The sequence below is a fragment of the Eptatretus burgeri genome, chromosome 1 (assembly GCF_056783735.1).
Source record: "Eptatretus burgeri isolate ZD-2024b chromosome 1, Ebu_testis_v1, whole genome shotgun sequence".
Lineage (NCBI taxonomy): Eukaryota > Metazoa > Chordata > Myxini > Myxiniformes > Myxinidae > Eptatretus > Eptatretus burgeri.
Window position 1 is genome coordinate 118,705,518 of NC_140961.1, and position 25,519 is coordinate 118,731,036.

General features: G+C 37.7%; 1 protein-coding gene across 1 annotated transcript in view; it reads left to right on the forward strand.

Moving 5' to 3' along the window:
- Positions 1 to 18,328, forward strand: part of LOC147035271 (extracellular calcium-sensing receptor-like) — a 62,412-nt gene extending 44,084 nt beyond the window's left edge. Inside the window, exons 5-7 of the mRNA XM_085896298.1 lie at positions 15,563 to 15,686; positions 15,786 to 16,166; positions 17,862 to 18,328. Of these exons, the coding sequence (XP_085752424.1) occupies positions 15,563 to 15,686; positions 15,786 to 16,166; positions 17,862 to 18,328 (972 nt within the window). The remainder of the gene's footprint in view (positions 1 to 15,562; positions 15,687 to 15,785; positions 16,167 to 17,861) is intronic.
- The last annotated feature ends 7,191 nt before the right edge of the window (positions 18,329 to 25,519 follow it).

Sequence of the window (25,519 nt, forward strand, 5' to 3'; positions counted from 1 at the left end):
TCTCTTATCATCCCCCATCCAAATATAATACTTGATCTTTTCTACCCCAGATAATCCACCCAAGCCCACCTCCTTCAAATTCCCTGCTTTCCTTCCTGAACGTCCCTGTAATGTCCATCTTCTATTCCCCATGTTCCCCGTTCCATCCCTCTCCCTTCCACAGATCTACAAATGTCTCTGTTCCCCACTATTTTGTCCTTCCCACTCCCTCCCCTCCTGTCTCATGCCCCCCCCCTTTTGATGTGCGTTGTGTGTTAGCTCTCATTCGAGCCTCGACAAGGTATACAAAACAAAAACAAAAAACTCATACAACAAATATGCACTTTATGCAATTGATGACTGCCAAAATTCTGCAAACGGGTGAAAAGGAGATGAAGGTGTTCCTCATTTTATTCTGTGGTTGCACCAGCGATTATAATATCATCGATAGACACACCAGAAATGTAATCCCTGATCGATAAAATGTTGAAATGTTTGCGTAGCATTGCGTAGGCCAAAGAGAACCCGAAGGAAATCGAACAGGCCAAAAGGTGTGGTGAATGCTGTCTCTGCGATGTCATCTGCATCCACGGGAAACTGATGATATGCACGAACGTGGTCGACCTGAGTATTTGAGCAACCCAGCAACTCGTTGCCACGTGCTACATCTGGCCACACATCAGTGCAGACTTGTGCTGTTGGGCGAAGCAATGCCTTCATTGCCATTGCTCCAAAATCCAACGTCATACTGTTGCAACACTGAGTAGCTTTTCAACACCAGATCTGCATTTCAACAGGGTGCATATGGATATTGTCGGTCCCCTAACACCATCAAATGAGCACTGCTATTTGCTGACTTGCCATTGACCGTTTCATCCATTGGCCGGAGGCTACACCGATAGCTGATATCATCACATCTCCCATCACCAGGGCTTTTGTCCACAAAAGTCACATTTTTTTATCCACTTTGATTCATCTTATACTTTGATTTTAAATTATTATAGTAATAGTCATACATTAATGACTTTGACAAGTCAAGAATTGATGTTCCTATATAAATAGGTTTATCCATTTCAATACTCTCTTTTTTTTCAAATTAATAGCACAAAAGTTATCTGAAAACACCTCTGCTCATTCTTAATTATTAATTATTAACTTTGAAGCCTCTTTCCAAGATGTAGCAAGTCTTGTGCTTTGTCGATTCCTTACATTTTCCAGTCTTTCCAAATACAGCATTATTCATTAATTGATAAAAGTCCTTCCCAAAATCTGTTTTTGCTTCTGTTCTCCTTTTTGTATTAAAATCAATATACTTCTTTCACCAATGACTTTGTTTAAATTTCAAAATCCGATGAATTTTCCTCATTCTCAACCCAGCAGATAAATATTGTCTCAAGTTCCTTTGATGCAAAACATAACTTTATATATCATTTAATGTAGTTAGTAGTTTTTCTGGAGATTTAACTTTTATATTGAATGACTGTTGGTAATCACTTAACCATTCTTTTCTTGGACTTTCTTTATCAGGGGCATAATGTAGGTCTTTATGTTTGTGATGAAGTTCTGGATATTTTAAATCAACCTCAAAATAATATCCAACTTCAGCTTCATCCAATTCTTTTTGAGAGGAGACAACAATGTCTTGTAAAACTTTTTAACCTCCGCCATCGAAGATGGACAGAGGTTACTGTTTTCACCTGTTTTCACTGTCTGTTTTTTACTTGACGAAATCTAGAATTTTGTCAAGTATGTTGGTCGGTTCAGTTTGTTTGTTTGTGTGTGTGTACGTCTCGCTCTACAGGTCGCATTTCGAGTCGGAATGTCATGGAACTTCACCAATGGACTTATTGGCCACCAGAATAGAACCCTATAACTTTTGGCATGTCAAGGTTACAGTGAGGTCAAACATTCGATTTTTGATGGTTTGGTACAGACAACTCAAGAACGGAAGAAGCGACCAATGTCAAATTACACCACGTGATTCAGGAGTGTGATGGCTCGCGCTGATTAGATTTTGGTCAAAATCGGTCAAAAGTCAAGGTCACAGTGAGGTCAAACATCAAAGAAAATTATACCTAGAACGGAAGAAGCTACCAATGTCAAATTACACCACGTGATTCATTTTTTTTTGTTTGTTTACCCTAAAAACTATGTTTAACCCCCAAAATATCTATTATCGCTCAATATTCTTGATGGTACGCGATCTTGTTGAATTTCGTCAAGTCCTGGCCCTATGGGCCATTTTTTACTTGACGAAATCTACGATTTTGTCAAGTATGTTGGTCGGTTCAGTTTGTTTGTTTGTTTGTGTGTACGTCTCGCTCTACAGGTCGAATTTCGAGTCGGAATTTCATGGAAATTCACCAATGGACTTATTGGCCACCAGAATAGAACCCTATAACTTTTGGCATGTCAAGGTCAAAGCTTGATGTCAGAAAAATTCCTGAAAATCGCGAAAATCCGTATTTTTTAGCATCGGCCGATTTTCAAAAATTCATGCCTCTGCCAAATCTTAACGGATTCCTTTCGAATTTGAAACACGGACATAGGAGGGGAGTACTTTGACTGGATTAAAAATTGGTCACATCCATTACGGAGATGACAGGTATTTTAATTTAACATGGTAAGTGCTATCTACGGTTTTTCATGGTAGTCATGATCACTTATGAATCATAATGCCACCAAATATTCAGAAAAACAAAAACTATTTGAGACCCTAAATCTATTGTTGATCCTAAAAACTATTGTTGACCCTAAAAACTATGTTCAACATCAAAAATACCTATTATCGCTCTATATTCTCGATGGTACGCGATCTTGTTGAATTTCGTGAAGTTCTGGACCTATGGGCCATTTTTTTTGTTTGTTTGTTTGTGAAGAGTATTACGGAAAAACTCCTTGATGGATTTCGACGAAACTTGGTGGGGCGATTAGGTATGATCCAAGGATCATGTCATTTTGGACTTGGTCCAAAGTCCAATAAGGACGCTATGGTGGCCATTTTGAAAAAATATTTGAATTTTGGTTTTTGCATTTCTACATGTTTTAAGTGATTTCCAACCCCCCCCCAAAAAGAAAATTGTTAGAGAAAAAAAACCAAAATTTTACATCTTTTTTTTTCAACAAAATTTCGATTTTTTTTTTTTTTTTTTTTTGCATTTCTACATGTTATAAGTAATTTCCAACAAAAAATAACATGACAAAATTATAATTGCGGCTGATTTTGGAACTTCATGTGGATATACCCACGTAAAATCTATTTCTGTCTCAAGGAATCTAGTTATGACGAATGAATTGAGTATGTAAAAGGGAAAGTTGCAAACTATAACTCTGTGAGCACTGTTGATGTCAAATTGAATGAATAGGATATCAGGTTCACTTGAGTGACCGAGCAGTGTTGGCGGCGGAGGTTTTGCACTCCACGGAGAGCCCCCCCTCGAGTTTGTGTGTGATTTATTTGGATTTGGAGAAACAGTATCTATCTTTTCAAGGATACTTTCAAAATCAGCATATATCACAAACGGATGTTTTCTCGATTTGTGAAAATCTTTGAATGATATGTTTTAACCTGCTTTTGGTAAATTGATTACGATTGATTTATGATTACTACAATATTTTGAATGTTGATTTAATCGTTCTTTAGTATGAAAGGAGTTGAGGCATCTCTTACAAGGATATGTTTTACATTTTCTCTTGTTTCGTTGTTATTTGGTTAATCTTGATAAATTTTTGATGAAAGCATAATGTGATTTTTTCCTTTGAAGTAAAGTGGAGAAGGTCAATGTGTGTTTGATCATTGTTATAGTTGTTTGCAAATTTTAATATCTGAACTTTGTATCCCTTAATCCATATACATTAACAGATAGATTATTCATTTTCTCAAATTTAGGAATATCTCTCAATGACATTGGAAACTTTAAATCTTTAACATTTAATCTATGGTATTCTCGTATTTCTTATAATGTTCAACCCTTTCAGGATTCCATTGTGGAGGATGTAAGTGAGCAAGAACAGACCAAAGAAAACATTTATGTTTGTTTTGAATATTAACAACCGCTTTCTTAAGTTTTATCTCTTCTGGTAAATCAATACCAGAAGAAGCTTGAAGAGGATCTGATTTTAAGATGTGTATATCTAAAATGATTATTTTTGTTATGGCAAATCCACAACCTACTACAGCGTTTTCAACGTATTGTTCTTGTCTCTGGAGTTCATTGTAAAAATCACATCTTAAAAAATCTTGAAATGATGAGATAACATGAGGGTTTGTCCTCATATTGGGAGTAATTTCATCACCTTCTCTTACCATATTCAATTTTACTCCCATATAAACTTAAAAGTTTTCATTACAATTAATGTGTTTTTAATTATTGTTTCAATACTTTGTTTAACCATATCAACAGTTTCAATGATTAAGGATGATCCAGGGTCTTGAAAGCGAAACAATCTTATTTTTAGATGTCCTTTAAATGCCCCATCAGTGTTTTCAATGGAGAATTTAGTGACACCTTCCCTTTCTTCATTTTTCTTGTGTTTGCGTGATTGAAGATGTTTATTATAAAAAAATTCAAGAATATCATTATCACATCTATCACAATGTTTTGTTTCTTGGTCAAGTGGAGATATTTGTCTGAAAAGATTGAATGTGTGTTTGTTGGTTTGAAGGTGTTTTTTATAACATTTATATTCATGATGACAAACATCACGGTACGTTTTATTCGCCATATTGAAATAACAAAACTTTGCTTAAAATAAAATTTTCATGTGGAAAATCCCGTTTTAATATACAGGTGAATCTGTGCTTAAAACCATTTTATCCTCCAACTTTTTTCACTTTATAAATACAACGTATCAAGACACAAAAGACAAGTTACAATCAATCTCTTCTTTTGTAAAAGGTACTGAGAAATATGTCGAGGATGTAAAATTGAATAAAGATAAATATAACAACTATTGGATAAAACAATTATCATGAATATTATGAGTTCTTCAATTTCCTTCAGTGGAAGGGCTTTTAGTATTTCTGGAAGAACATCAATTAAAGTAGCTCCAAGAAAAGTTTCTCCTCTCCTTCTGGCAATATATTCAAAACTAGAAAAAGCGATGAAAGAAGAAAAAGTATCAAAAAAGAAAAACCTCATGGATGAAGCTTCAGAAAGAAAAGATAAGATCATCTGGAATATGCAAGGATAAATTTGTATTTTTTTTTACAACTACTCAAAAGATGTAAATCCTGATGAAATAAAGGATGTTAATGTATCAGGTGAAATGACATTTAATTCAATCTTAGTTAAGGATCATTTAAAAATTACCTTTAATATATAAAATGAAGTCGTTGAATCTGTTCATGAAAAAAAAGTACATATATATATATATATATATATATATATATATATATATATATATATATATATATATATATATATATACATATACATATATATATATATATAAATATTTTTTCTAAAAATTGTATATGAGTCGTTATTCAAATGAAGATTTTGAAGATTATGAGAGTGATGATAGTATCTCTATTGGAAAAGAAGACAGTTATGATACCGAGAGTTTGTGTTCAAATGATAGTTATGAAAGTAGTTTTATAGATGATTGTGAAAGCACCAATGAAAGTACCGAAGATGATACAGAAGATTAATTTTATTTGAAGTCAAGTTTTACTTTATAAATATGAATAGTATACCAGATCTTGCACCCCTTGAATTCCCTTATTCTCCATATGACAAATTTGAGAATTGTCCTGCATGTGATAGATTGGGATTAAACAGAGTCAAAAGCATATATTCTATTATTGTGAGGAAACACGAGCCTAAGCCTATATTCAGAATATAACTATGTATATTCTGTGATTATCTTCTAATTAATGATAATAAAAAAATATAAAAAGGAGTATAATTCTTTTAGATTTACACCAAAAATGAACTACTTTGCAAGATTGATTAGAGAAATGAATGTAAATTATGAGGGTCTTTCCCTCATAATGCACATCTTTCCTGACACATCTTTCACATCTTTCCTGACTTATGAACTGAATTCACAATGAATGCACATCTTTCCTGACAATGGAAGAAACTGACCGTATTAGAGAAATGTTCAAAGGATTGTTGTGAGATATTATTCACGATTGTCATTTTCAGGGAAATATCAACACAAGATATTGTATAAATAAAATAATGGATTTTCTTGAAATTAAACCTGAACTTTGGATAAAATATAGAGTTTCTAAGAGAGCCAATAATAAATTAAATAACCTGTTTTCCAAATATATAAATGAATGATTTTTTACCCATTTGGGAAAATATGAAAAAATTTAACAACCATAGAAATCTTCCAAATTCATAAAGATGTCTCATAGTTGGTTTAAGTGGATGTGAAAAACCTGCTTACTTTTAAAGATGTTCCTTACTCCCAACTTTTTAGATTAAGATAATTTAAGAATTTTCACAAAGTCGAGTTTTCAACCTGAGTATCAACTACTCTCACAAGGTTTTAATGCTGGTCTTCAAAAAGAAGATATAATCGGTTTATTTAAACTTCAAAACAAACTAAATGATTACAACATTGAAGATATAATACAATTATTTTGTGATAGACAGAGATGTAAAAAGAAATCAAAACCGATAACTTGTATTCTTGATGATAATATGCATGATATAACTTCTCCCCAAGATTTGAATAAATCAAAATAGAACCTCATTATCTTTGATGATTGTGTTCATGAGAGAAACCAAACGGTAATGGATAGCTCCTACATAAGAGGGAGATATTCTGTTTGAACTTGTATTTCTCTTTACTTAGACAATCATACTTTCAACTCTCTCGTCGCTCAACAAGAAACAATGCTCATACTTTTATTTTATTCAAGTTAAATTCAATAGATATAAACAATTTTTGGGGAGACAATTGTTCTACATTATGTTGTGAAAATGAATTTGGGGATTATCTGAAGCACACGACTGAAAAATATAAATATATTGTTGTGAAACAAGATGAGATATTAAACTATATATTTTTTATTTTATAAACAATTTCATGTATAAATTACATCTATTATTATAAATCTTGTGGGTAAATCTGATTCTGGAAAAAAAAAACTTTCATAAATCAAGGTTCTTGTATCGTACAAATGGGAATATTTTAAATGTGCTTAAAAAGCACCATGTAGTTCGTATTGTATCAACAACGAGAGCAATAACACCTGGAGAAGAAGAAGGTAAAGATTATTACAATATTTTCAGTGGAGGAACACATGTGATTGAGGAATGAAGGTCAAATATTTGAGGAGGTTTCTCTTGGTCCAACGAAATATTCACATTGTAAGAGTGAGTGAAAGAAACTAAATTATGGTGGTCTTGGGATATTAGAAACAAATCCAGAAGGAATGAGACAAATTATTAAACATCTGAGTGGTAATGGGTTTAAGATTTTATAATTCGGTTTTGATGTTGATGAAGAAACTCAACACAAACGTATCAAAAGCATAGATACAAGTATTGGTGAAGAAGAAATTACAACTCGCATTAATGTTAATAAAGGATTTAATGAAATATTTAAAGAAAAGGATTTATTTGAACACATTGACTTTAATGATGAAGAAAAGGAAAATTTCCCTGTTGACTTTCATAATTCAGTGAATGATATTTTCCAATAAATAAATGGATGGGAAAGAAAGAGCAAGAATAATTAAGGAGCATCAAGAGTTGGTTTCAAAAGTTGGAAAACAAGAGGAAGACATAAAGAAGAAACGCAGACAGAAACTATTGGGTGAAGAAGCATTTGAAAGAAAACAAGAGACATTTTTGAAACCACTTTAAAAAACTTCCCAAGAAAAAATTATGGATGCTTCCACAGTTCCCACAATATAATATACTCCAACAAAAACTTCAAATGTTAAAAGATTTCAGTCAAATGATGGAAGAAGAATTAGAGCATATAGGAAAATTAGAATATGATGATGAAGGATTATTTCAACAACTGGAAGAGATTAATCAACCCCCTGATTATATTGTTAATGCTCTTCAAAACAATGAATATTCAGCGGATTAAAAAACCAAAGCAGGACTCATTCCAACAGAACAACCAGCAATATTTCATCTTGTTCAAGAAAAGGGATTGATATTTAATGATGAAATATGGTACTTGAGTTCTGCTCACCCCTCTGTTAAATGAAGTGAGATTAATGTTTCTTCCAACAAAAGATGGAAAAACAAGGTTCAACTGTGAGGGATGGATCAAAGTATTTTGATAAACCATTGGATATAAAAAAAATAAGGATGATATAATATATATTGATCTGCTGGACTGTCTTAATTATTGGGTTAGTCTTTCTGGTAAAAGTAGGAAGAATGAGAAGGAGAAATACATTATTCAGGCTTTAAGTAGGCTTGGTTCAGGTGTTAGTTTTCTTCCAAATGACACATCATAATTAGTTAATCGACTGTTATTGCTGTTACGTAGTAAGAAGGCTGGAAATAACAATTGTTTTGATGAAGCATCAGCCATTTTTGACCAGTTGATGAACACGAAAATCTACTACATAAATGGCAGTCCTTCTGTCTGTTTGTCTCTGTTTGGTTGTTTGAAGCTCCTATAAGCTCCTATATAACCAATAAGCTCCTAGACCAGTGAACCGATCTTGATGAAACTTTACACACATATAGACCTAACATTCAGCTCCAGGATGCACTCAGTGGGTTTCCATAAAAATGAAAGAAATATATATTTTAAAAAAATTCCATTACAAAAAATATTAATAATAATGGCTTTCGAGTAGTGTGCCAGCATATTAATCATAACAAAAGGCTTCATGGTTAAAAACGCTAGGGTTTTTTGAAATACAAAATGTTCGTATTCCTTGACTTTTTAAACAGAGACATTCTCATCCTCTTATTTGAATTCTCGAACTGCATGTGCACGGCAACAGCTCACTGCTGATAGATCTGCTCATAAAAGAGCCAGGCAGAGAGAGAGAGAGAGAGAGAGAGAGAGAGAGAGAGAGAGAGAGAGAGAGAGAGAGAGAGAGAGAGAGAGAGAGAGAGAGAGAGAGAGAGAGAGAGAGAGAGAGAGAGAGAGAGAGAGAGAGAGAGAGAGAGAGAGAGAGAGAGAGAGAGAGAGAGAGAGAGAGAGAGAGAGAGAGAGAGAGAGAGAGAGAGAGAGAGAGAGAGAGAGAGAGAGAGAGAGAGAGAGAGAGAGAGAGAGAGAGAGAGAGAGAGAGAGAGAGAGAGAGAGAGAGAGAGAGAGAGAGAGAGAGAGAGAGAGAGAGAGAGAGAGAGAGAGAGAGAGAGAGAGAGAGAGAGAGATAGATAGATAGATAGATAGATAGATAGATAGATATAGATATGTCTTACTGCTGATATATCTGGTCATGAACGAGACAGGCAAGCAGAGTCGGCTATACCATTATCTCCGAAACTAGGCAAGCTGTTTGAATTTTGTTTGCGGGAATCAAGCCGGGCATAAGCACAAATAATTTATCACAAACCTGATGCATCACAATGACGTCATATTCGTTTTTATGACGTCATCATTAAGAGGACGAGAAAATTAGCTCATTTGAGCTTGTTTTGTAACCTTTGCCGTATTTGCATTAACAATTACTATATCTTTAAACTTTAAAATAAAGAGCTCATTGTAATCGCACATTTTTGATTTACTTGAGTTATTTAGCTGCTTACAGAGTACAAACACAATACACTTAATCAAATATATAGAGTTTATATTTATTTTGGCTGGGCTTGGCTTTATTTGGTCATCCACCATACGTCAGCGTGAGACGGCCAGGTTTTATCATTGCTTCTGTGTTTCTCTTTTTTTCCACTTGCATTTTGAGATAATTTCTTCCTGATCATTTGAGATTTTATCATCAAATTTTCAAACAAACCTTTTATAATGAGAATATGGAGAACACAAATTAATATCTTTTATTGTTTTTTTGCTGCTGTTTTGTCAAGTTTGAGTACAAAATGTATGCAGATTGGATTTGCATTTTGAGATGCTTTCTAGTCAGGATTGCAATCATTGTCACGAACTGAGCTTTCTACTTACCAACTCTTGCCATCTTCTCATATCTCAAGAATTGCTTGCTCCTTTCATTCTCTCTAAACTTGTATCTATTCAATTATACACGGTGGTAGGTGATTGTCAACATCAGTTTGACCAAGCAACTCATCGGTGTTCAACTTTTGACCATTTCTCCACTGGTTATCTCTGTGAAACCGAATTTTCCTTCTTAATTCTGTATTCTTCTGCAGCTTCCACGTCTATCGACTTTCTACTTTTCTTTATTCTATGTGTTCAGGTGAGAAATCGGTATAATTTAAATAGACAAAAACACAATTACATTCTGTGGTTTTATTTTCTCCTTCCACATACACCTTTATAAACAAGAAAAAAAAAACGTTTTTAGAAAAATGTAAAAACAGAGGGTTGAAATCTCAAAAAAAAAGAAAAAAAAGGTAGGAATGACACCACATTATGATGCCACAATACGACACCACAATCGTCATGGATTACCATCACGACATCTTTTGACTTTTTTGTTGTGTGAGATTGTGATGGATGAAGAAGAAGAAAGAAGAAGAAGAATAACAATGAAGAATGACACCACAATATGACACAATCGTCTTCTGGTTTAGCATCATGATATCCTTTGACATTTTACTTTTATGTGGGATTGTGATGGAACAACATCAAAAGATATCGTGATGTGAAACCAGAAGAGAATTGTTGTGTCGTATTGTAGCATTGTGATGTGGTGTCATTCTTCATTCTTCATTATTCATTATTCTTCTTGTTCGTTATTCTTGTATGTTCTTCTTCTTCATCCATCACAATCCCACAACAAAAGAAAAACGTCAAAAGATGTTGTGATGGTCATCCATAAGAGGATAGTGATGTCGTATTGTGGCATCGTAATGTGGTGTCATTCCAACAATGTTTGTTTGATTTTTTTGATATTTCATCCCCCTATGTTTTTACATTTTTCTAAAAAAAAAATTTCTGCATTTTTTTTGTTAATATGTTATTAAATTTGGTTTATGGTACATTCTTCCCCTCCCGCCATTCAATCCTGGCTTTTGTATCCAAATCCACATTCCACCTTGTGGATTACCACCACTGAACTGAAAATAAATGGATTGCTCATTGCCGTTCACAACACACAGAGCCCGGTGTCGCTACTGTACGCCATCTTGGTTCGCATTCGTTGCTGGGTGAAGGCGATTTCCGTTATGCGTTTGCATCTAATTTAGAAAGAAAAATGATCACGTTTTTTCACCTTTTGTGTGATAGTTTTCAATAGTAAGATTGATTATCGTAACTATAGCACTTTCCTTTTCACAATAAAGTTCCAGAACAAATATTGCTTATTTGGGAGCATAAATAACTCGGGCCATTTTAAGGAAGCTTACGAAGATCAAGTCTGCCCGTTCATTTCACAATTTTTTTTAGTCAAAATTGAAAACATTAATTTACCTGTCGTGTGTTTTTATTACGTTCCAAATTGATGCAAATCAAAGTGTTGAGATATAACCAACTTTATATTTGGTAACACCCAAATCATTGGGAGAGTGATCAGCCGAGAGAATGTGCATATTTGTTGCAGGCAGCGTGTTTAATCAATTTGTGTACCATCCCTCGGATTGACGTTAAATTGGACATCCGATCACACACTTGTCTTCATGCTGTCTTGCCTGGGTTCGAATCCCAACCCAGCTATACATTGCCATCCCATTGTTCCACATGCACAGTGATTAAATCAATATATGTGTCATCCCTCAGATCGATGTTAAACTGACCGTTCCATTGCATAATCGCATTTAAGCTGTTAAGTTATCGCCGGCACCAGCCGGTTCGTGAAAGACTTAGTTCAAACTTTCCTTGTCTGAACCCTGCTGAACTGACGAGAAGGTGGGATTAATGGTGGCTGTTAACATAAATACATTAGTTAATCCTCCCCCATTAATCCTCCCCACGTAAAAAAAAAACTTTGTAAACCAAATTGCAACCAATAAAGAAATCGACTTACCTCGAGAGTTCATATCATGCGATGAACACCAAATGAGAAGCTGTGATACTGCAGTGATATTTCAGAGTAAAACTACACCGTTCCATTTCCTCTTCATCAACATACAAGAATACCTGTGAAACTTTTTTCCACAACCCTTCCGTAACAGATTAGAGCAGTTTATTGCCACAAAATACTATTTCAACATTTATTTGGCTTTCAATCTGGGAAGCGTTCAAAACTACCTTGATCTGCGATACGATTCAGCCAAGTAGTGCTAACGAAGCTGGCACCAGTTGCGTGACCTCGAGCTCACGGCGGCGACACTTTTCACGGGTTATGAGCATTCTATTTATTACCTCTGCCATCAAAGGTGAAGGAGGTTATCTTTTCACCCCTTTCTGTCTGTTTCTCTATTTGATTGTGCACATATTATCTCAAATGGTTGTGGACGTATCCGGAGGAAATTTTCTGGACAGGTTCGGAGTGTGACAAGGACAAACTGATTAGATTTTGGTGAGGATCCGGATCCGGATCTGGATCCGACCAGCATAATTTTTACGTGATTCTTCACTATTGAGAGATAGGATAAACCAATATATATATATATATATATATATATATATATATATATATATATATATATATATATATATATATATATATATATATATATATATCAGGATATTTCAAAAAGTGGTGGACGGATTCACATGAAACTTGGTGGGCAGGTTGGGTGTGTAACAATGAAGAATTGATTCGATTTGGGTAAAGATCTGGATCCGGATCTGACTGCTATAATTTTTTCAGTAATTCTTCACCATTGAGAGGCAGGTCTAAAAATGATATGTAGCACAATATCTCAAAAAGTTGTGGACTAAATCGTACGAAAATTGGTGGACAGATTAGGAGTGTGGCAATGAGGAATTTTTTTCGATTTTGGTGAAGATCCCAATCTGTATCTGCATACAATAATTATTTAATTTTTAAAGTGATTCTTCACCATTGAGAGATCGGGCTAAAATGATATAGTACTGTATTGCATGATATTTACCTTCGCATTCTGCGAAAGGTTATGTTTTGGTCGGCGTGTATTTATTTATTTATTTATTTATTTGTAATCTTGTGATTCGTATAACTCAAAAAGTATTTAACCGAATTGCATGAAATTTGGTGGGATGATTGGTTATTAGCCAGGAAGCATTCGATTAGATTTTGGATCATTCGGGTCAAAGGTCAAGGTCAAGAAAAGGTCAAAATCGTCTTTTTACGATAACACGGTCTATTTTTATTCAATTTGCATGCAACTAACGCCAAAATGTTCAGAATTCAACGCCTCATCTTGTGATATGCAATATGACACAATGACGCCCATACTCTTGTTACCGGTTTGGGGTCAAAGGTCAGGGGGGTCACGACCTTGAAAAATATGCAGCTTTTGTCATAACGCGGTCAATTCTTGTCCGCTTTACATGAACCCAGCGCCAAAATGTTCAGAATTTAATGCCCAATCTTGTAACACAATGACGTCATAACACATGTCACCGGTTGGGGTAAAATGTCGGGGGGGGGGGGTCACGCCCTTGAAAAATATGCGGTTTTCGGCATAACTCATTCAATTCTTATTCGATTTGCATGAAACCAGCATCAAACGAGATTACCTTCTCTTGCTGAAACGTTGTATTCACCGAGCTTGCGAGTGAACACTCACCAAAACGACGTGAGTTGATTGTTGTTTAGTCCGTAGCCCCCGAAAGTCGGGGGGGGTCATGACATTATAGATATGTGGTTTGTGTCATAAGACCATTCATATGAAACCAGTTCCCACACTCATACCAAGAACAAAAAAAGTAGTGGTGGCGAAGGTATGCGCTCTATGAGTGCCCGTTCTAGTTCAAAGATGTAATGGGCCCGATATGTTCTTGTGGACCAGGCATTATGTGGTGGAGGTATGTGCTCTACGGAGTGCCCTTTTTTTTCAATGCTTTATGTGTTTGGTTATTTTGGAATTGGTTAAATCCCTCCATGTTATTAAATTGTTTTACCAAATGGTTAAGTTGACTTAGGTGATTGTTTGGATATGTGTTGTTTTGGAATGGCTCTGTCCTGTGTCCACCCCCCCCCCCCCAATCCTGGTCTAAGTTGGTTGAATCCACATTTATGTTTAATTTATTTTCCTAAAACAATTCATATTTTATTTGTTTTATAATTTTGGGTGGCAGGTACTAGCCCAGAGACAAAGTAACTTCCGAGTGTTGGAATCACCATCATGGCTTCAGCAGTTGTTGAGGTAGGTTGGGCTATAGTTTTACATTTTTTGAGAGGAGACGAACCACAAGGAGAAGTACAAATTTGCGTTTTAGCGATGTCTCATTTTGGTACTTTAGCGACGTATTCTGGTGTCTTTTTTAAAGTCATGGTCTGATGGTATTCTGATGGACTGATGGTATTCTGAGCCCTCAAGCAAAAGGGGTCTTTGGGCCCCCTAGGTACAATATAAGTTTGCTAAAACAAACATTTCTGCATAAATATACAGACAATGAGACCATGAAATCAAACAAATACATTGTAATTTAAGAACCACAAACTGGTATATCTCATGTTGTGGAGTACAAGTACAAACATTACAGGCCAAATCATCATGGAATGTTCAAGGCAAAAGGTCTGACAACAGTATATAATAAAGTGTACACACGAAGAAAATTATTATTTTTCCATGTCTTTTACCTGACGATTTTCCCGAGAAAAAAAATGGCACTTTTGCTATATGATGTAAAATAAAGGAGATCGTGGGATGTTCGGACCAACTGAGCCAATTCACACGTTTTGAACACTGCGGTATTTCTCGATAAGATAAACAAAAAATACGAGTGAAGATGGTTAATGATTTTTTTGTATAAAGTTGATACAAACCCCGTTTTTTGTAATGCATGTTTATAGTTTATAACCATTTCTGTAAAGTTTGAAACTGTAGTTTTAACATCGGTAAATGTTGTTTGTTTAAACCAGGTAAAATGTGTTTAACAGCAATAAATGCCTTTCCTGCATTTTTTTTTTTTGGTGGGGGGGGGGGGGACGTAATCGATCAAAATCGAATTTCAACCCTCAATATACAGTAACAAAGAACATACTTAAGTGGGGACATGTTTAAATACAGTATACATTCTAAAATCGCCTTCCTCTCCTAGTTCTGAAAATGTAAACCTTTTCTTTTTTGAGCACAGGCCTCTTGATACTGCAGGCCCTTGGTCAGTACCTGAATGTCCAACTGCTTGGTGGATGGAACTACCAAGCCCCTGTTCTTGGTAGTTCAGAAAACGCTCGAGAATAAAAGTTATGGGTTTTAAATGCTTATGACTCAAGTGCTCTTTAGGAGTTTACGAGCGTATCATTGTGTACACATTTTAATGGGCCCATTTTTCCCCCGTATCATTCCTCTGTATGGAGTACTACTGTACTCCATGATAAAAGCACTTTCTTACCTGCTATTTAATGTGGCTGATGTCTGGTAACTGTGAGGATAATCCATTAGCTTGGGAAATTAAATCAGTCACATTATTTCAGATTCCTGAGTTTGTGTGCAGCAAACCATGCCAGCCAGGAACTCGGAAAGTTGCAATGAAAGGGGAACCAATTTGCTGCTTTGATTGCATACCCTGCACTGAAGGAACCTTCTCTAACTTTACAGGTTTGTAAATTCAATCAAATAGGATAAAAGTTATATTTTGCATGATTGTTCATGTTTGAGAAATAATGAATTTAACTTTATCCTGTTATTTTTTTAAAGACTCATATGAATGCCAGAGGTGTCCACAAGATATGTGGTCACATGAGAGGAGCAATGTGTGTGTCCCAATGCCAAAGGAGTTCCTGGCTTTTTCTGACCCTTTGGTAATCACCTTGCTAACTTTAATGCTCCTTGGGTTGGTGAATATTCCTGTTGTTGGAATTATTTTGTATTTGTACAGAAAACACCACAATGTTGAAAACTCACACCCACAAATCATTGGATTACTGTTAGTGTCACTCTGGGGCTGCATTGCCAGTAACCTGTTGTATGTGGGACCTCCATCAGACTTGATCTGCAAACTAAGAGACACCACAAACATTGTGTTCCTCACAATTACCATTGGATCTGTGCTCACTTTAACTTTGCAAATGTTTCAAGGTAAATTTAAAATATTTTATCCCATTTTGACAGTCATTTTTTCTTCTCTTCCCTTTTTGTTCACAAGAACATTCATATTTATCAAATGCTGTTCTCAAGAACGTTTTCGCTCTGCAACAACCAACATTTATTTGACTTTCTTGTTATATTTAACATTGCTTTCAAGTTCCTGGAAGTCCTTGCATAGAGATCACTTGCAGAACAAATACTTAAGTGTTTGAAAATATCGTCATGTTCCATCCTATCATTTGGTCCCAGATTCGTTCATGCAACCCTGCATTGGGGGAGCAAAGCTAAAGAGTTCAAGAGATAATTTCCTCGGAATTTTCTGGTCTCCATGATTCCATGAGCCGAGAAGCCATGCTGAGCAATTTGCTTTGCAATTTGTAGACTTGTAGGAGTGCTGAAAGTTCACTGCAGATGGGCACTCAAGGGAAGATCCATGTGATGCCTTCTATTGATGTCCTGTACCTCTGTTCATCGTAACCCTTGAGCTCGATGATTCCATCGTCACATTAGCCAGCAGGAAGTGATATATTTCCGTTCACCATCTTAGAAAGTTTAGGAGGGGTTACACTTCCATCAGGACACACACCATGAGCCAAATGTGAATATAGGTAATGTAAGTTCACTTGAAGTCACAAAAGTTCATCTTTACATCAAACTTTCAAAACCTCAAATATTTCAGGCATAATTGGCAGATACAATTAAAAATAAATGTCTTGTTCCAAGGTCCAAATGAACTTCAATTGCAAAAATCCTTTTAATATACAAATTTTGAGTGTCACTAAATGGCTAAACAAGGTGACAAAGGGTCATCAGAAACACAGTGGAGTGAAGTCATAGTGAACCAGTGAAATGAAACAAAATATGTGGATGCAGCGCAAAATTAGGAAAGGAGTTGCAGATAAAGGGAGATTGAAATTCAGTCGTGGAAGATTGCGAAAAACATTACATCGCGACACACCCACTTGTGGTGAGCGGGAAGGAAATTGATAGTCAGCCGCCTGTCATTTGTGAATGTCAAGGAGAGGCTTGCATTCAATGGTCAAAAGGAAGGAAATATGTGGAACAGTGACAGTTATCCACAATGCTGATTTGTCTGGATTACAGCCTTGTACACAAAGTTAAACTGAGATGACAGCGGATTTAACCTTGTTAAGAAAATGTGAAGCAGTGGCCAGCTTTGAGATATGATCTACCAATGACATTCTAATTGATGGTAAGACCCAGGAGCTCCAAACCTAAACCTAATGCTGAGGCACAAATGCATCTAGTGAATGTTACCATGCATCATTGTGAATCTGTATACTTCCAGTGATTTCATTTCAGTCAAAAGGGACTGTTCAAATCATTATTTTATTGTGGCCAACCTTGTAATGTCAGAGTGTTCATGTCTTGTGAGATTCAAGAGTTTTTACGTCGCCTGAAGATTCTTGCAGAGAAATGGAAGAAGAGAATTATGATCAGAGAATGCTGGTGGAAGGACACAATGACCAACATATGAAGGCCATAAAAAAACATCCCCACCTTTTCAAAGGGTTACTGACCCAAATTGTAACATATCCAAATGGCCTTATGAAACCCACCTGCTGAAAGGAAAATTGTGTGACACTGTTAAACTGAATTGAAATGGACAATTAATTTAACCCTGTCTGCAATTTTCATGGAACTGTTTTGTCATTTTGTTCTCAGATGAAACATCAATTTTCATTTTAAACAGCATTATCTCTAAATTTCTTGGTCTGTTTCTTTCATTTCCACAAATAGCGTTTTGTTTAATGTGGATAATAATTGGAAAACCTCAAGCAACATCCAATGTTACTGCCCATGTGGGCATCATCATTTTGGAGTGTGGTGGACCTTCATTAATGTGGGTTGTCTGTGCATTTGTCTATCTGGTATTTTTCACAATCATTACCTATTTTTTTGCTATGAAAGCACAAAAGATTCCGACACAGTCGAGTGAAGCGAGGTTCATTTGCTTTGGCATTTTGTTTTCGATGCTCGTGTTTCTTGCGTTTGTTCCAGCATACATCAGCACTCAAGGAAAGTTTTCCATGGCAACAAAAATATGTGCAGTGATTTCCTTCACTTATGGAATATTTGGATGTATTTTTGCATCACAATGTTATACTGTTTTCGCCAAACGAAAAATATAACCATTACATTGAAAATGTATTTTATGGTGAAAACAATAAAAATAAATCTTGTGAAAGAAATAGAGGAAATGCACATTGAAATAAAGTTTCTTTCTATTGAGGAAATTTTCACAATGTGTATGTAATTAAATGGTAGTATACAGGAGGTTGATCATTATCTTTTTATAATGAGTGAACTATTGAACAAGGGAGAGGGCAATTACAAGTTGACTGTCTGCTTGCGGAGAAGCAATGTGCTTGAATGAATGTATCCTGTGTATTTAAATTTAATGAGCTTGTTATGGGCTTTTTTGTGCATGAAGAATCGAGGCTCATCGAAGAGCAAGAACACCAAATGTATCGGGATGCAACAAAACAAAAGAAACAGTGGAGAGGGAATGTGGGAGCGGGGGGGAAGGGCACCAACAGTAGGATGAACGACAAAATAGATGAAGATTTGGACAAACAATAGGTGGGTGTGAAGAGGAATGAGGGGTAGGGAAGGACACTTGAGGTGGATAAGATGGATACAGAAGCAAACTCTCAGGAAAGAAAAACTGGAAATTTGGAATGAGGGCCATATGAAAATTTGTTGGGGTTTGTGCTTGTGCTTTGGGAGGTTGGGGGGGGTCAGGCTGATGGGGGTAGAAAACATTATGGTTTGGGATGGAGGATGATCTGAGATGGTGAATAGCTGTCTTGAGAGAAGAGAGATAGATTGAAGATAATGTGGAAGTTGGTTCCACAATTGGAGAAAAAGAGGAGAAATGAGTGGAAGTGAACAGTCATCCTGGATTTTTGGAGTTTCCCCAGAAGGGAGTAGATGGTGCACTGCATGCACAATGCAGAAACATGCCAGAGAGGGTGTGGGGGGATGTACAGAGATACCACCTTCGATGGGAAAGTAAGAGGCTCATAGAATCAGCTTCATCACTCGAGATTCCAATAATCTTGAAGGCCTTGCTTTCTATGCCATCAACCTCAGCGAGGTGGAACGCAGTGCAGCTTGGCCTGAGGGGAGGTATGACAGCAAAACATTTGCAAGACCTTTGTTGAGCTACAACAACGATTTGTTGTATAGTCTTCCCAATATCTCTCTACCTCTTTTGCACGCACATGCGTGCACACAAACACACACACACACACGCACACACGCACACACACACGCACACACAACTATATTGACGGCGATGGGCAGGTAGCATATCGTGCTGCCTTGCTCTAAGCTGGGATGGAAAGGACTGAGGGCTGCATCAAATACATCAGTTTTGAAGGCAGTGAAGACCGACCCAAAAAGGGCAGCTTCGATGAGATGCACAAGGCACCCGGTATTCCACTGTTTGATATGTATTTCTGACGTGGCCTTGCCATAGAGTTTGGTGTGACTTGTTAATGCCATGCTGCTTGGAGAGAAGGCCTGTGGTTTTTGTGAACTCCTTGCAAAGTTCTGACTGTTGAGGACAAGAGGGACCGAGTTTTGTGGGATTGAGGAACATGCCGAATACGACTTTGATGTGAGTGAGAACCGAGCAGGCAGCTGCTTTGATGGGGGCAGGGTGCTGCGCACATGGTGCCCGGAGTTGAGCCAATCGATATGTGTATTGGATGTAGTCTGGTGCCCTGGCCTTTCCTTGCGACTTGTTGTGTTTTGTCGATTCTCTACCATCAAGGAGTGGTGAGACCGAGGAAGGATAGGACCAAGAGGGAAGAGAATGCGCACACCCAGGTGTACACCAGAGGTCGTGCAGATGTACATTGTTGTCACTTCGGGGAAGAATGAGTGGGGGAAGGTCGATCACGGATAAGGAGATTGCTTTGTCCATGAGTCGTAGTTCTTTTCTGTGGTTAAGCTGGTTGCTGCAGTACCAGGCAGGGCTCCATTGGCCACAGCATGGATAAGGAATCTGCTTCGTCCATGAGGTATGGCTCATTCTGTGTGCAAGCTGGTTTCTTCAGTATCGGGGAGAACTTCACTGGACACAGCATGGATGTAAAGTCTGCTTACTCATGAGTCGTGGTTCTTTGTGGTGAAGATGGATGTTTCACTAACGGGGGGGGGGTGGCAGGGTGCTCCATTACGGTGCAGCGTGGATATACATATGTATGTATATATATATATGTATATATATGTATATATATATATATATATATATATATATATATCCATTCATCCATTGGGACCATACTCTATGCAGAGCGTTGGTGCTGCCTCAGCAGTCTCCTTGGCAATTGGGCACAATCCTGGTTGGGTCGCCACTCCGACACAGGATACCAGCAAGCTGGCACTCATTTTTCCGACCTCAGAAGGATGATGCACTCAAAATGTGAGGAATCATCATCAGTGATCCTGAATGTTCTCCAGCCAGTGTGCATGTCTGGAGAAGTCTGTCTGTGACAGAAGTCAGGATGTATCAGGTGCCATTGCAGTATCTGTTGTGTGGATCTAGGTTACAGAGAAGCATATTTGGTGCATCCACTTTCAGTGTCATCTGATTTTCTGGCAGTCCAGATCAATCTAAGGAGTTGCATAATTATATTGGATTGAGGGTCACCTTGTTTGTTTCAGCAATGTTTTCAGCACTTTTTACATCCGAGCTTGGGAGGCACCACATGATGCTGTCATTAAAATGGTCAAATCAGCATTTTTGGACGTGAGCACAGCACATTCTCCTTACCAGCTTGGATTTGTGTGGTGGTCTTGGTCTTCTAAACCAGCATATACATTGATGACTTCCTCTTCTAACAATGCACATTAATTTGGTGGCACCTCAATGTAATCATCATAGGGTGTACCACTGACCTTAAGCAAGTTTTCCTCTCCCAGCTGAAGCAACCAAATGGTGTAATTTTCAAGGCACTCACACCACTCATCATCATGGTCTTTGATGCTCTTTAGCATGAGCATGTTGCTGCCCAGTTTCAGCTTAGTGCAGTGCTGCCATCGTGGGGACTTTGTCATGCATGCATCCACATTATCAGGTCTGCATCATTGGCAAATGAGTGGAAGAATTTGGAGGAAATCACCAGCAAGAATGACTATTTTTCCTCCACGCAGTGTGTTGTTCTTCATGAAGTCTTGTCGTGAGTGGTCCAGGGCCACAAGCAAATAACAGTGACTCGTGGGTGCTTTGTGCCACAACACTATGTCTGCAGATTCTAGATGTCAATTCATGTTATGTTGAGAGACATTGCACATTGAGTTCTAACAGGGTTGTATATGGGAAGTTTGAAGCGTGAATGTGGAATTTGTTCCAGCTTGAGAAGTGTCGCAGCGATGCCAGTGGAAACTCTTGCAAGTGTAAAACCATTCTTCTGCCGAACATCGGCAAAAATCATGTTCAGCAAGAAAGTTTTGCCTTTGACACCAGAACAAGACAACTCCTCCATCCTGTCTATTTTACCTTTAACTCGCATAAAATATTTGTCACTTTGTTTGGGAATAACAGTCTTTACTCTGTTGGTTAATCTCTGAAGATTCCTGGGAGATCATGCCCTCCGTGCGGAGATAACCAGGATCGTAAGTTGGCATTTGCAGTTTTGCCATATATGCCAGTGTACCAAAATGCAAATCATCCGTTTTTACTTTCTTTATTTTTAGGGGGTCACAAACCTTCCTGAGAGTTTCCTGAATCCACCATCATAGGTTCAGGTCACATGATCATCATACCTGCCAACCTTTTTTGAAGGAAAAGCGGTAGGCTGGCGTTGCATGCATCCCTAAGGGGGTCCGGGGGCATGCCCCCCCGGGAATTTTTCAAAAAAAATGAAGCAAAATGGTGCAATCTCCTGTATTTTGAGACCACAGTTAGCTGAGATATATCAACATATTTTTAGAGTGAAAAAGAGAAAACTTAACATGGTTAATCTACTCACCACTCTTTATTTTTCTAAGACATCATGATCATCAGTCACGTTTCCATAAATTACTGACTGTCCAAGCTCCACATGTATGTGCCCATACGTGTACACAAGAGTTTACATAAACTCACTGATACATCTTTATGAATGAAATGACTGGCCACTCTGATTTCATAACATATTTACAGTTTACCTTATGCGAAGCCTTGATACACTTGAACTCTGTTGTCCAACTTGGCTTAAACTTGTTGACCCACATGGGGGTGTTTTTTTCTTTTCTGGTGTTTGCATTGTTGTTGTGCACTGAAGCGATGAGTACTCTCTGTTAACTGCAGTCTTTTATCATGAATGGAAAATGCCAATGGCGCGTTGTCTGGAAATGAATGCCCGCTGTTTCCAGTCGTCCCATTTGATTGGTCAAGCTTAGTTTGGAAGCAATAACCAATCACTGACGAGATAAGAAATCAAGGTCAGGCATGAGTTTTGTAGAATGTGGAAGCAGCCGCGTGTTATGCGATCTTGGCAGTGAGAAACGAACGCAAAACTGAAAAAAACACAACTGTTTTTTTTTTCCAAATGCGGTATGTCTGACTAATAAAATCGGTAGGCGTTGGGAGCTATAGAAAATCGGTAGGGTTGGCAGGTATGGATCAAGATTGGGTTATTTAGACTATAATAAACAATCAAGAATTGTTTCCAGTTCCGGTTATTGAGCAACGATTGCGGTTCTGCTTCAGGGTCTGTGCCGACTTTCTCAAAGATAAGTTTTCCGGTCGTTTTTGTTGCGTTTTTACAATCATTTTCTTATCAGTGTTTACTGGGTGTTTCCAGTTTGGTCTTGTCTTAAAACTTGTGATGATTGTGGAGTTTTCGTTCTATTTTCATATCAGGTTTCCTTGAGGCCTACCATCTTCCGGTTTGTGTGCACGATCGTGTTTATTGTATTTTCTCATTAGTACCATCAGTTATTATTTTCTCCACCTCTCCCTCCACCCTCCTTCTATCCCTTTCAAATATACCCTGCATTTCATGTCTTAAAATAAAAAAAAATACCTTTTACCTCACGTTGTACCCCACATGATCACGTGACTTCATGTACTAACTCTTCTTCCTCCTCCTGCTGACAGACCATCAACTACTTTTGCCAACCCACATTCACCATACACCTTCATGATTTTTCTTCAAACATTATTTTACCCAATGTAATGTAATTTTTATCAAAAAAAAAACCAGTCTCCTAAAATGTTACAATTTCCTCATTCACATGTGTAGTTCTCAGTATTGTATCATAAATCAATACTCGTTTTTCTTCTTCAAAAGGCTGTTTTCAATTCGACCTTTCCTTCATCCCATGTCAAAGTCCCACTGTTGCAACGTTTCTTTTCTCCATTCTCTTAATTCACCTTTATTGCATCCTTCACATAATGTCTTTAATCTCATCTCTGACTAAAAAAAATTAAAATCCCAATTTGCAATACATGTTCATGTTCCATCAATCGTCCTTTTTGAAAACTTCAGTGCCAATTCACCCCACCTCCTTAAATCTACTTTCTCCTAACCACTCACCTGTTATCACCTCTCCTGACCCTCCCATCTTGCCCCTCATCCTACCTCTGCTCTTGGCATCACTTCACTGTCTTCTGCTTCAGTATCAGCTCCTCCTCTGTTGCCCAAAAGTGTGTGGTGTTCCAACATTTTTGGGCTCCATTCTAACCTAACATATATCTCACTCTCTCAATCAGGACACTCATCACCACAAACATTCTCCTTCCTTCCTCTCAGCACACCTTCCCTTCTTCCCAACCCCTCAAATCTTGAACCTCCCCTTGCATACTCCTTTCTTCTTCACCATACCTCCACCAAGTCTCATTCTTCCCCTCTCCCATTGCCCTCCTGCACCTTGGCAGTGACTGCTCTCATCGTCTCCCCTCCCTCTCAAAGCTTCCCTCTCAACCTTCCCTCACAAAGCAACCTTCACACTCTTTCCCCTGAAAACTTCTCTCTTACCTTTCTCAAAAACTCCCCCCTCACCCTTTTCCCTCAACTGTACCCATTCATTATTGTGACTCATTGGGACTGACTCAATCTCTCCCTTTACCCTCAACTATCCCCTCTCACCCTTCTCCCCCCAAACTTCCTCCTCACTCCCCCTTCCCAAAGTTGCCTCTCCTCACATCCACAAAGGCGCCTCCTTCCCCCTTCCTCTCTCTTCCACCTCATCACTCCACCTCCAATATTCAACAGCCCTCTGCCCCCTCTTATTACTCCCCACTGTACCTCAACCCATCACCAACGAGTCTTTTCTTGTCCTCATTCGGCCCTCTACCTAAGCTCTTCTGCAAGTCACCAAACTCTTTCAATAACTATTTCCTCCCTCATATTAGCCTCCACCTCCTCTCTCCTCCCTGCACACAAAACATGCTTCCCTCCCTCTTCCTAAACATTGTGGACCTCAAACAAATCGCTCAAACCTGACAGGTCATTCCTTACAGGTTTCCACTGACAAACCAGACATAATCTGCTTAAGAGAAACTTTCCTCCTCCAACTTTCCTCCTCTGACTCCCTAGTATCTCTCTCTGGTTACTCCCTCCTCCGATATGACAGACCTGAGCCTCATACTGGCAGAGGAGTTTCTCTCTTCATCAAAGACTATTCCTCAATCTCATACACTGCCATCTCTCCCACACACCCCCAGAAATACCTCTGGCTATGATTTCCCTTCCACTCCCATCTCATGGTTATATGTGTATTGTACCGTCTACCAAACAGTGATGACTCCATTTACATCTCACTCTCCAAAAACATGGACCAACTTCTACCCTCTCATCCTAACTCTCTCTTCCTCATATGTGGTGACTTCAACTGTTGGGTGGTCGCTAGACTACCCTTATTCTCAGGTTTTCCGTCTGTCTGTATGTCTGTTGGGTAGTCGATCTATCTACCCTTATTGTCAGGTTTTCCATTGTTATGTCTGTCTGTCTGTCTGTTTGTCTGTCCAGGCCAGTACTCCGTTAATTGTAGGCCGATTTTGATGACACTCTGGTGGTAGGTTCATACCATGACCGAGTTTTGCGCCTTTGAGAACCGTTGCTATGGACCCCTTGGTTGCCTAGCAACGGGCCTTTGAAATTTTAAAAAAAATCTAAAAAAAATGTAAATATCGAAATTCAAAAATCAAACTATGATCTTTTGTGGGCAACACATTCAGCCTCCTTGACAAAAAAAATCAGCCCGCTCCCATGAAAACTGTCGGAGAAGATAGACTTTGAATGAACCCTGGTCGAAAAAACAAAACAAAAAAACGAAGTTCGTTATACCTCACAGACTATGAGTCAGACATACATGAAACTGGT